This window comes from Hyposmocoma kahamanoa, unplaced genomic scaffold (genome assembly GCF_003589595.1).
Source record: "Hyposmocoma kahamanoa isolate Upper Pololo Valley unplaced genomic scaffold, ASM358959v1 95, whole genome shotgun sequence".
NCBI classification, from domain to species: domain Eukaryota; kingdom Metazoa; phylum Arthropoda; class Insecta; order Lepidoptera; family Cosmopterigidae; genus Hyposmocoma; species Hyposmocoma kahamanoa.
In genome coordinates this window covers 8766558-8778913 of record NW_020654972.1, presented here as the reverse complement: position 1 = coordinate 8778913, position 12356 = coordinate 8766558, and the positions used below count along the sequence as shown (strand labels likewise).

Here is a 12356-nt window from a genome sequence, read left to right as displayed (position 1 = left end):
TTTCTTGTGTTTCTAGGATATCTAGTTTTGACTAAATTAAAGTTGCCTTTGTTAGGTTTTGTTTGACAAATACACCGGCAATGGCATTGATGGTAGGGATATTACTTTCAGTTTTTTAAAATAAGCTACGCAACTCTCGCGCTGATCCACAGCAAACATGGCCCTGACACATTTCTTAAATAGAGGCAAAATATGTGTAGCAGCAGCGTTTCCCCAGAGCAGTAGTCCATATCGCAAAACTAGAGGCTACATATGCGTGATAAGCACAAAGAGCAGTTTTTACGATGTGAGGACGGAGATTGTTGAAATGACGAAATTTTTTTCTATTTGGTTTTAATTTTCTTTTGTTTTTCTATTACTTTTGGTTTCAGAAAATAATACTTTTAAAGTTAAGCCTACTAAGCGGTAATTTAAAGTCGAATAAAAGTTATTATACCGCGGCAGTATTATACAAACAGACATATCTGTAGCTTTTGGGGGAGTTTACTTGCATACCACACGATGGCTTTGAATTTTTAACCTCCGGCGATTACGTTATGTAATATGTGAAAGACCTTAGGCTCTTGTAGTGGGTGGGATAACCACCAACGAACTTTGTTCAGCGCCATAGAGTTCCTGTTACGGGATGACATTTTTTTCTCTTATCGAATCTAAATAATTACGTCTCGGTTTTCCTCTGCCTCTCTTCCTTTCTATAATGCTTAAAGGACCGTCTACACGGGGCCAATCGACGAATCACTCCATTAAGCCAAGCCACTTACTGGCGTCGTATAAATGGAGACAATCAACTAAGGAGTGTTTCGAAACAAGTGATAAAGACAATCCACTAAATTTGTACCAATTCTTATTTTTCTGGCCAATACCTTCCCCCACCACACGTGCATTGAATTGGCTCATGTAATGGCCTTGTATGAAAGTGCTTTCTGAACCACTCCACTACTTTGCCTAGCCGTTTAGTAAAGAATCTTAATGAAACTTATTGTAACACTGGCTGTAGTGTGGCGTTGCGAATTTCGCCCTTTTCACTAGACTGGCCTGGCTTTGTGGAATGGTTCGTCAATTGGCCCCGTGTGAATGGGCCATAAAATACTAAGCAACATATAGTTGTAACCTAAAAGTGTCTGGAATTAGTTCGTCGACACCTGCAGAGCGGGTTTTTTTTATTTTGCTGTCATAATAAAGTAATGAAGCGGCTGCATTTGCGGGCCGATGTGACGCTAGGAGGGCTTTATTACGTAAGTCTCGTTTCTAGTGAAGAATTGAACGCCCTATTGTACATTGTGCACAGTAATAAGTAGTTATTATTATTACGGTAGGGTATGCCAGGTTTCCGAAGATATTCAGAGTTATTTAAATCTCAACCACGACACACAAGTTGCAAAGATTTTTCGGTTTAAAATCTTGTTACTTAGACCGCACAGAAAGAAATATTTCCATATAGCTTTATTAACGCCACAAGTTACGAGAAACAGTACCATTTATTCGTTTAGCACACAACCATGTTCAAGCGTCAACAATCACCTACAGGTACGATATAATTGTGACTAAATTACTTACAAAAACTAACTAGCTTATTCATGATTGACACATCCAGAGGTGATGTTCTGAGAACAACGTCTCCGAAAACAATGACGCAGCGACAGAACGTAGTATATTTTAGGTATATACGGGACCGTGTTCGCATACACGCACGCATACACGCGATAATAGAGTGAAAAAGACGTGGTGCGATTCGCGTTGGTCCGAGTGGAAGCGAAGCGCGCAACTTGTTTTTAGCTCTTATTGCATAGACATAACGCTTTTTCCGAGTGGCGCAAGAAACAAAAAACTCACAATTAAGAAAAAGAACTGAATTGTATAAACGGCTAATTATGAACATCAATACAGTGTAAATGAATATTGAGTACAAAGATTTTGCACGCTTATATTTTTAATCGAATGATTAACATCTTGTAAAACTTGCTTAGTAGCAGTAGAGCTCCTTGTGAAAGAGTTCGTCCAGGGAAGTACTGTCACCTTATCTATTTCTGCCGCCAAGCAGTAATGTGTGCATTACTACTGCGTTTTACTTTACATTACTGCGCACAGGCACAAGGGACTTGTCAACTTATGTCTTAGGATGACAGTCGCAGTGACAGTGCCCCTCAGATCATTGTGATTTAAAGCTCTGAGTGACACTGCAACTTCTAGGGACAGGCGTGTCACTTTGGTATCATAAAAAAACCTATTCAATGCAAATAAAGTTATTTAGTTTATCACTTTTAAAGTAAAAGGTAACAAGTTATTTAAAATCGCATAGCCATCCTAATATGGTTAAAGTTTACAATTAATAATTAACATTCCAGAACCTCTCGTCTTCGAACCTATCACCGTGGAGACTCTTCGTCAAGAGAAGGGTTTCGTGAAGACCGGTCGTAAGCACCAGAAGGACTTGGAGACTATGCGCAAGCGTCATTCGAAGGAGAAGATGGCGTTGCAAAAACAGCAGTGCTCTACGCTTGAGAAAATGATTAAGGGAAAGAAGTAAGTTTTGATTATGTTAATTTATAGAAGCACAGTATGTGAGTGGCGGTAACCCAGTGAGAGAATTCGTTGCATCTCAATGAAGAGATCAATGGGTCAAATGGTTCTTAGATTGTTCATAATTCATGAATGAATGAAAGATATCTTCTTCTTGAATCTCTTTGTTCTGCCAAACAATAGGCATACAAACATTAAAGATATACGTTTATTTTAATTAAATAAATTAGATGTAACTTGTTTTTTTTTATTAATAATATCATATGTGTGTGTATCTATAATGTATCATATGGGTAATATAACAAGTGGTTTTAATAAGGCAGTCAGTAATATTTATTTTTAATCGACTTCAAAAAAAAGGAGGCGGTTCTCAATTGCTAACAAAGCATGAGCATTTACATGCAACATTGCAAATGATAACTCTATTTGTGAACCGATTATCATGAGTCTTTTATACTGGAACTTAACCTTAATATCGGTTGCATTTAAATTTGAATAAAATGGTGGCAAACTGGGGTACCAATTCGGTTGCGCGTTCTTTATAAAAAGAGGACCTCAAAAGTTCGTGGTATTACATCTATTTGCCAAGTTTTATTGAAATCGGTTAACGGAAAGTGCGCGAAACCGGATCTATTCTCTAGTTTGCCACATTCAAAGGTGGAATATTTTTTCAAATTTAAATAGAACACACAAAAAAATACAGTCGAATCTAGAACCTCCTCCTTTTTTGAAGTTGGTTAATAAAATCACTTTTAATTTATTGTTACATGTGGCTATGTTATTATGTATTATGTGGCTATGGGTGCGATTTTTAATAACAAAATGGATTCTAGCTGGACATATAACTCATAGAATTGATGACCGTTGGGGCAGAAAGGTTCTCGAATGGTGGCCCCTTACTAGACGGACGGATGACCTGGTAAGGGCGGCGGGTAAACGATGAATGCACGCCGCGTCCGATCGACTAGTATGGAAATCTTTGAGGCCTATGTTCAGCAGTGGACGTCTTCTGGCTGATATAATAATAACAATTAAAATTTGTATTAAATTGATATCCAATTATTTTTATGTGAAATTACTCCACTAGTTTGTTATAATTATTAATACAAAGGTCGAACACGCAGAAAAAAATTCTTCGATCCGGCCGGATCGGAGCGGTCGCTATACCAACTAAGCCACGGAACGAACCAGCGGACCTCACGAATATTTATATTACTGTGTGCTTGCGTCGTATCTTTGTATTTGGTTGTTCAACGACTTTTTAGCTATAATAATAACGCACACACTCAATATAGCCGTATATAACCCCGTATCGCGGGTGCAATGGATACACATATCGACTGTGAACTGGCAACCTGTACTATCACAATTTTGACAAGAAAAAAATAACTTACATAGCGTCTGGTTTATTCAATAGAAATACGTACTGTACACAACTACGTATTTTTATTCAATTCCTTTCTTCAACCTGTTAAGTTGTCAAAATTGTAGTACCGGTTGCCAGTTCACAATCGACATGGACAACCACAAATTACGCCCGAACCCGCGAGAGACACAAATGTGCCCTCTGCGTCGGCCGCGGAGGCCGGTAATACGTGTGACGTCCCGCCGCAGCAAGGAGCAGCTGGGCGCCGACGCGGCCTTCCGCGCGCTGGTGGGCGAGCAGTCGGCGGCGTGGTCGGAGCTGGTGGCGCGCCACCGCGCCGAGGAGTGGGGCGGCGCACGCGCACGCCTCAACGAGCAGCGCGACCTGCTCAAGCGGCTCATGGAGCAGGCGCAGGCCGCGCAGCTCAAGCAGCTCGAGGGCAAGCACGAGCGGTACGGCTCGCGGCCGCTTCAGCAGCGGCGCAAGCGCCTTTCGCTCGAGTGTAGCGATGCGGCTTCGGCGGTCCGGATGACCTGGCCTACCGCAACCTCTTAAACCGTATTACTTCAACCTTGCATTGACTATTCGTACCATGACGATGTTTTATTGGCAGCCTTGTGACTATTCATTCACTCAGTTCGTACTACAACGCGACTGTAACATTAAAGTAATATTGCTCTTATGTCAAATTTAGTAATTTTATAATGGTTACACGGCTGCAGTGGAAACAATATTATTTTCAGTTTTATTGTCTTAATATTGGTTTGTAATGATTAAAAGTTAAGTTGAACTTATTTATTTACATATATCTCTTCTATATTTATTTATATTATATTTATTATTTCGTAAAATTATGACAACGCCATCTATATGCTCCTTGGCGAAACTAACAGTCGACACTAGACTATAGTTTCGAATTCACAACTTGACAACCAAGACTCAGCTTGTTTTATTTATTTTTCTTCATGAAAATGCGGAAAAATAATTGAAAACAACGTAATTTCAATAGATTTCATTATTACATACTTTTCTTTTTTTGGCAGTTAAAATTCTCTAAATGTAAATAATATTAAGTACTTTAACATTATACTACGATAGGACGATTAGGAACATCAACAAAGAAAGAGATGGCATTATGCAGTTCACATAGCGTTGTTTCTTTCCTATTTTTAGTCAAGAATAGACAATATTGGGAAATCATTCGTTCTTTCAGTCCCTTTAGCAATAATACATTACTTGGTTGACAGGTTTGTCATGGTACGAATATGAGTGATATTATATTAAGCTTATATTGAAATAACATTGTTTTTTGAAAGGTTATGGTAAGCCCCCAAAAACAATGCTTACTCGAATTTTCATAACTTCGAAAGTAATTTTGAGAGGAAAATGTTTTTTCTATTAAACTTTTTTTTTGAACGGGGCGACGTGATTAACGATCTACGGCCCCGGTTGCGGTTGTCCGGGACTGCGGACCCACCTCTGGGAGACTTTACCGTCCCCACTCCCTCGTTAGTGGAATACTTGGCACGCCAACCAACCCGTGAGCCCTTATCCAGTGCAAAGCCCCCGTTTTGCCATTCAGGGTTCACTGTCAGGGCGGCAGTTAGCGGGCATAGGCCAGCCGCCTGCGCCCTTAACGTTTGCGGGCGCATAGGATGAGAGGAAGGGTGTTCCTCTCGCTGTTTCCTCCTTCCGCGAAGTTTTTTAAACCTAACTTGACCGAACATAATCGTGTCTTTGCAATAAACAATCAACATATCCTGAAAGAACAACGGTTTCGTTATAATGCGGTTTTCGGAGTAATGAACATTCGAACAAACGTTATTTCGGAAAAACTAAATTCGAGTTTGTGATAGGTGACCATGCAGTCGCGTATGCATCGCGTTTGCATCACTGCTTAAAATCGCGCGCGTGTGTAAAAGTAGACGATTAACGACTGTGTCGCTACTGTATCGCGTTTGCATCGCTGCTATAAGTCACCGTGTAACCACTTTTTTTTTTACTTATTTAGTCATTGACTTACAAATAAATAGACGACGGGTCTAATACAAAAACCACGAAAAAAATGTTCCAAGTCAACCTATTTAAACGTAGTGACATGTAAAGGCATATAAAAAAGCTAAATCGTTGAATTTAAATTGTAATGTCATCGCAGTACTGTCTAATTTTTTCCTTCGCTGTCAGTCGAACAAACGAAGACTAAAGCGTGAATGACGCTCTGTATACGATTTTAACGCCCTATAAGTTCGGACACTTTTTAGCGCGGACCCGACGTCCATGTAATTGTAAGTTAATGTATTTAGGCATTTATTTCAGGCCATATCGACTGTGAACTGGCAACTTGTACTATGTCAATTTTGACAAGTTTACACGATGAAGAAAAAAATTGTTTGCGTCATTTATATAGCATCTGGTTTATTAAGAGGGAGCATGCCATAAAAGTTTTGACGTTGGCTCCGCCCAAATTTGTGAAACAAATATATGCCTGAAGTTCGCGTGACATGCGACAGGAGATGTTGAATTTTGCGCATTAAAACTACCAAATTCGATTTAGCGGAATAACTCTAAAACTAAAGGGATTATAAAAAAATCCGTAGTGCCAGTTCTCGATCATGCATAAATATAATTAATAATCTAATTTTTGTCCTAATAACCTGTAGCATTTCGAGGATGAATCGAAAAAATGTGAAAATTAGAGGTCATTTCGTCATTTTTATCTATCGAGGAAACTTTATTGTTTTATGTTTCTGATTAGTGTCTATGCTTGAATATATCGTGTAGTTACTCATACAATATTTTATTATTAACTTTAAAGTGAATATACCCCTCTAAAATCAAATCGATTATTAGGAATTTTTCCTCTGCTCCCTCTTAAATAAAAATACGTAGTGTCAAAAAATATTTAAAAACTACGTTAAATCAGATGCTATATAAATGACGTCAAAATTGAAATAGTACCGATTGCCAGTTCACAAATTGATATGACCCACATCGTCGGGAATACTGTAATTGCGCGTAACGAGCATTGGATTACGGGTTTCCATCACTTTTTAATGACAATAGAATGTTCTCTTGTCATTAAAAGGCATAAAGCACTTTTTTTCAGAAATATGCCATTTTAAAAGATACTTAACTTGTATAATTTATCCTTAAAGGGAATTGAAAGAAATGAACGCGCGCCAAGCCAAGATAAGCATGGAGACGAGCAAGGAAGTCGCTAACGACAAGACCTTGAAGACCAAGCAGGAGAAAGACCGGCGGCTTAGGGAGAAGAAGCAGAACAACACTAAAAAGTTCATGGACGAACGGAAGGTATGCATTGAGCAGAAAAGGGATTTGTCAGCAACGTATGCATTGTAAAAATTTTGCTGATTTGTCCTTTTACTATGCCTTACTAGAGGTTGGGGACAACTCTATTGTTTTCCAGGTTCTGGTGCTAATTAAAAATCTCACTTCCAATATCGTTTTGCATCGATTTGGTTCGGGGGCATCAGACGGCGCCTACCTAACTATATTTTCGAGATCGTACTCGCTACAGCCATTTAGTTATTCCACTTACTGAGCAGATTTATAATAGTTATTTGTTATGCAAGGCTGCAAAGTTGTTGTCAATACAAGCACTCGCGTCAAACTAAAATTGAAGATTGAAGCGAGTGGTTCAAATATCCTGAGCGTAGCGAGGAGTTCAAGCCACGAGACGCAAAACAACTTTGCTGCCGAGCGAAAAACACAACTTTTCACCTCATTATAGCGAAGAAAATGGTAGATGAAAGAAAAACACTATAAGATATCAGATTTAATAAACAAAATTAGTTAATTTAATATCAACAATAATGAGAATAAAATTTATCAACGGATTTATATTACATAAATAATGTACGACAAATCGCGTAGTTGAACGTGTCATTATGTTTTTTTTCATCGATAGAAAAAGTAGGTGCACCCACGGTTCATCGTCAAAAACCTTTTCCACGCTAGTGTGGAAAAATGAGAAAGAAAGCCTTTCCGAGCTAGTGAGGTGAAAATAAATATAACAATCGCGTTTTAAACGTTGTACATTTTGATGATGAACACGTCGCAAAATGTTGCTATTTTTCACTTTATAGACTCAAACCATCAAGCAGAACCGCGAGAAAGAAAAGTTGAAAGTAAGCCATGACAAGCAGATGGAAGAGCTTTCGAAGGACATTGACAATGTAAGAAATTCTACGATTACTTTCTTAACAAAAGAAAAATCTATTTATTTATTCAAATTGCTGCTCCATGTTTTCAAAGGATTGCGAACCTACCTCGACATCACGATGTTTTGCTTCGTTAACGTCATTGACAAAAATGTAATAGCTGCCATCTTTTGCCCTTTTCGAATATTGTTATAATCGCATCGGTTTACTTGGGTTGGTTTACCATCTATTGAAAAACAATAATCGGAGTTACGAGTGCCACATTTCTTTGTATGAGATTGAGTATCTATACTAGTATAGTATTATTTTATCTGTGCTCTAGCTATAAAATTTTGTGGCGTTTAGTGGAAAATGTCACTTATGTGGTTTACCTTTAAGCAGATGCTACGTGTTGTACTTATGCCTAATTTACGTGTGCCAACAGCTGATCGAGATGTACAAAATGGAGGAATCCGAGTACGAGATGGCGAGTAAGATGGAATTCTTTGCCTGAGAGTATCCGGACATCGCGCCGCTTATTCGTCAGCTGGCGCCGCAGCCGGACTCTTCGGCTGACTGATCTCATCACACGTAAATATAGATAACCAATCAGTGCAGCACTCATCATATTTGTGATTGGCCAGACTACTCGAACGCCCTGTGATTGGTCAGTGTTTCTTTGTCGTTTAAGCAAAGTGATTGGTGGTTTAAAAATTTCCTACTGCATTTTTAAAATGAATGGACTAAATGACATACCTTTTTATTTGGCAACGGGTAAGCTAATGCGAAGCACATAACCAGTTAAGTAGAAAGCTCTGCAGGATAACCAAGTTAGCCGAAAAACAGACCAATGTCATTAATATTCTGTCTACGCTCAGTGTTGACATTTAAACTATTTCTACCAATTGTCTGTCAAACTTTTGACAGTGTAGCCGTTTAAACCAGTTTTCTACTAAAGTAACAAATTTTTAAAAAGATTCTGTTTCTGGTTTGTCAGTATTGATTCCTGTGTAATGGAGCAGCAAGTACGTAGAAAATAATATCTATACCCCTGAAACTTTGTCATTTGTGGCTGTCACAGTGGTATTACATAGCTGCCTATTTAAATAGTTACATAGTGATATTTTCTTTGTCATCAAATTGGTGCAAATGCGATTAATTACAGTAGACTATAGATTTTAAATATTATGTTCCCTTTTTGTTTTTAAATAAAGGGAAACCCGAAAATTTGTACTTTTTCATGTTTTTATGTTAGAACCTATAAAAAAATTATATTGATAACCCATAAACGAAAATCATGTTACATGGTGTTATATCAAAGTTTACAGATTTACTAATTAGTAGAAATAGTGGTGTAATTAGCAACACTGAATTGGGCGAACAAAATAAATGCCACCCGTGTGTTTTTGCCTTACTCGGTTTACCTTACGGACTCAAGAATGGTTACACACGGCGGCGGCGATTAAACGCGCGTTCGTGAAATGCGTTATTGCATCGCTACATTCGCGCATTTGTATCGCTGCAGTCGCGCGTTTCCATCGCTGCTTGAAGACGCGCGTGTGTGTAAAGGTAGATGTTAGTTACTGCATCGCGTTTGCAACCGCTCTTAATTATTTGCCATCGAACTTGTTGGTCTTTAAATACCCGTTGCCGACAGTGCAGCAGTGTGTCAATTGATACAGTTGATTAATATGACACCTAAAAAATTGTCTATTAATCCATCAATCATTGCCACTAATTGATATAATAATGAAATGAAATACAACAGCTGATAGGTCTTTCAAAAAAGTGTTGTCTAGATTTTAATAATCGTATCAACGATCGCTGTTCTTGTCTCTTTCACACATTGTACGACGTGTTATGATCATATCGGAATAGGCAATGTAGAAATTTAATTTAATACACATGAATGATTAAAAATTAAAGGCAAAAAAAATCTAAACAAAATAGTTATATTTTTACTAACAATTACAATTTTTTCTTCTAAATACAAAACCGTGGATAATGTAGAAGAAAATATAATAATTTCGATAGTTTAGAGGAAGGTGATATCCACTCTACATTATATACTTTATCTATTTGATCTCTGGTGACGAGAGAAAGGAATAATGGTTGCTGGGCCAAGATGCCGAATGTACTTTAGCCCTTACGGGGTAAGGCTGTAGTTTTTTTAAAGTTAAGATGTATATTCGATCTAACTCTTAATCTAAATTGACAGTTTAAAAATTATCTCCACCTTTTCTACTCTCTATAACTAAGTATGAGGAACGGCACTGTAGGAAAAAATCTTACCTGTCAATTAGTTTAAACTATGAGAATTTACAACTGCTAAAACAACGCTACATCTATGAATTGACTGCACAGAGCTGCAGAGAGTTGACAATTCAACTTAAAACAATTGTTACGTTAAAAGGAAACCTCACGTAAGTATTCTAAATGTAGTTTTAAAAAACTTAGTTCAGTAATTATTTAACTGTAAGCAGAAAAATGGACAATTAATATTAATATGAAATATTACGAAATTGTGTTCCGGTTTTTGCACTAAAAATACAATCTATCGAATAAAAATGTTTATTCAAAGAATCGTCAACAAAGACGAAAGGTAAAAATATTAAAACCATGTTGCCAACTTAACAGAGACTGTTGTGATTTTTTATTATATTTGAATTTATATGCACCTTTTCTTGAAACACACTAAAGTTAATTCCAAAAAAACGAAAACGGCAATTCAAGATTGAAAAAAAATAAACGAAACTTTTTCTCGGCCTTTTGAAAAATAATATATTTAAAAATAGATAATAAATTTCTGAACTGTGCGTTGTAGTAATTATTACTTAATACAAAGATCGAATACGGGAAAATCCTTTCGACCAGACAGGTCTTGAACCTCCGACTACGCTGTATCGTAACATCGCTCTGCCACCTGAGCTACAGGTCGAGTCAGCCGTAGGGCGAGCACTACAAGCAATCAATCAAAGCAAGAATAGCAGCATCTCGCGCTTCATGTCGCTCTTGCGCAAGTCGTGCCCGTGCTAGTCCTACAGCTCGACGAAATTCTTCTACGTGTGTGTTATAGATTTTGTATTAGGTTTTTTCGACTTTCAACGCCGTGGGTTATAGTTTTAGAAATGCTGCGTAGAATAAAAATAATACTACAACACGTGTTTCTGACATTGGTTGGCATTCCAATGCAACTTCGTTGTTATAAATAAATTACTTAACTAAGCAACCAGTTCTCTTTACGGGTAAACAAGTAACTTGGGTAGTAAGTAAGTTAGCAAAACATTCTTCATAACAATAACTTGTGTATATCAGTGAGAATTTAAGTATAATATATTATATTAATTCTGGATTCTAAATAGAGTAAAATTTCGTCGTAAAATAAAAGTAAACAGAAATACCGCGAAATACGTTACGTTACAGTTTTTTTATTGTTATGATTCTTTGCGTATCGGAGATAGTCGCGTGTATCATAATCGCTAGTTTAGACGCAAAATCAGAACTTATTCAACTGTAATAAAAATTGTTTAAAGGCGGAAAAAGTGAGAATGTATAGTAGTAAACGTATAAATTTAAATTAGATATAGCAATTCTAGCCTAATTAACCTACCGCCTCTCAAGCGCAGGTTGTGGGTTCGAATCCGGGCCCGCACCTTAGAGTGTCTCGGAACTTATGTGCGAACTTTCAGTGCTGACTTTTGTTGAAATAAAATCTTTATTTGAAATGAAATAAAAATAAAATTTTATTAAAATATAAAAACTTTTTCCACTAATGTTTACAAAATTTACAAGAACAAAAACTTGCGTAAAACGGCCCATTCACTACCTGCATGGCAGTCCGCCGCGCTGGCAGGAGACTGCTCACACACTATCCTGCGTATGGCCCACGTATGGAGTCTCGCAGAACGCATTGCAGGACGGTTTCCACGCTGCGACTACATTCATAATCTTGTATTACCCTGCGGAGTGGCCCCCTTTTAGGTGGAAGTTACAACAAAATGAATGAGAAAAAAAATAATCCACTAAACTTTTTATTTCAAAATTAGACCTAAATCAAAAATAACCAGCCAGTCTTTTGAAAAAATAAAATACATGGTTATTTTCGGGTTTTTACAGGTGTCCTGCAAAATGTACCAGTGATTTTATTCTGTGTGATCATACCTTCCTGGCATCGCGTCTTAATTAGTGGTCGTGACACGCGTGTGCATGCGCCTAGGGTGTTAAAATGAGATCCTGCCTTTGAGCTGCAGCTATCTGCGATATTGATCAAAGGAAGCTACATATTATTATAAATTTCTTGAATTTTATCT

General features: G+C 37.5%; 1 protein-coding gene across 2 annotated transcripts in view; it reads left to right on the top strand.

Annotated features, from left to right (window-relative positions):
• The window catches only part of LOC113238118 (1-phosphatidylinositol 4,5-bisphosphate phosphodiesterase), a 60578-nt gene extending 50627 nt beyond the window's left edge, over nucleotides 1-9951 (top strand). For both annotated transcript variants that reach the window (XM_026474845.1, XM_026474844.1), the window contains exons 17-21: nucleotides 2346-2523; nucleotides 4135-4338; nucleotides 7042-7198; nucleotides 7993-8082; nucleotides 8492-9951. In XM_026474845.1, coding sequence (XP_026330630.1) covers nucleotides 2346-2523; nucleotides 4135-4338; nucleotides 7042-7198; nucleotides 7993-8082; nucleotides 8492-8560 — 698 coding nt within the window. In that variant the 3' untranslated portion in view covers nucleotides 8561-9951. The remainder of the gene's footprint in view (nucleotides 1-2345; nucleotides 2524-4134; nucleotides 4339-7041; nucleotides 7199-7992; nucleotides 8083-8491) is intronic.
• Nucleotides 9952-12356: the final 2405 nt, after the last annotated feature.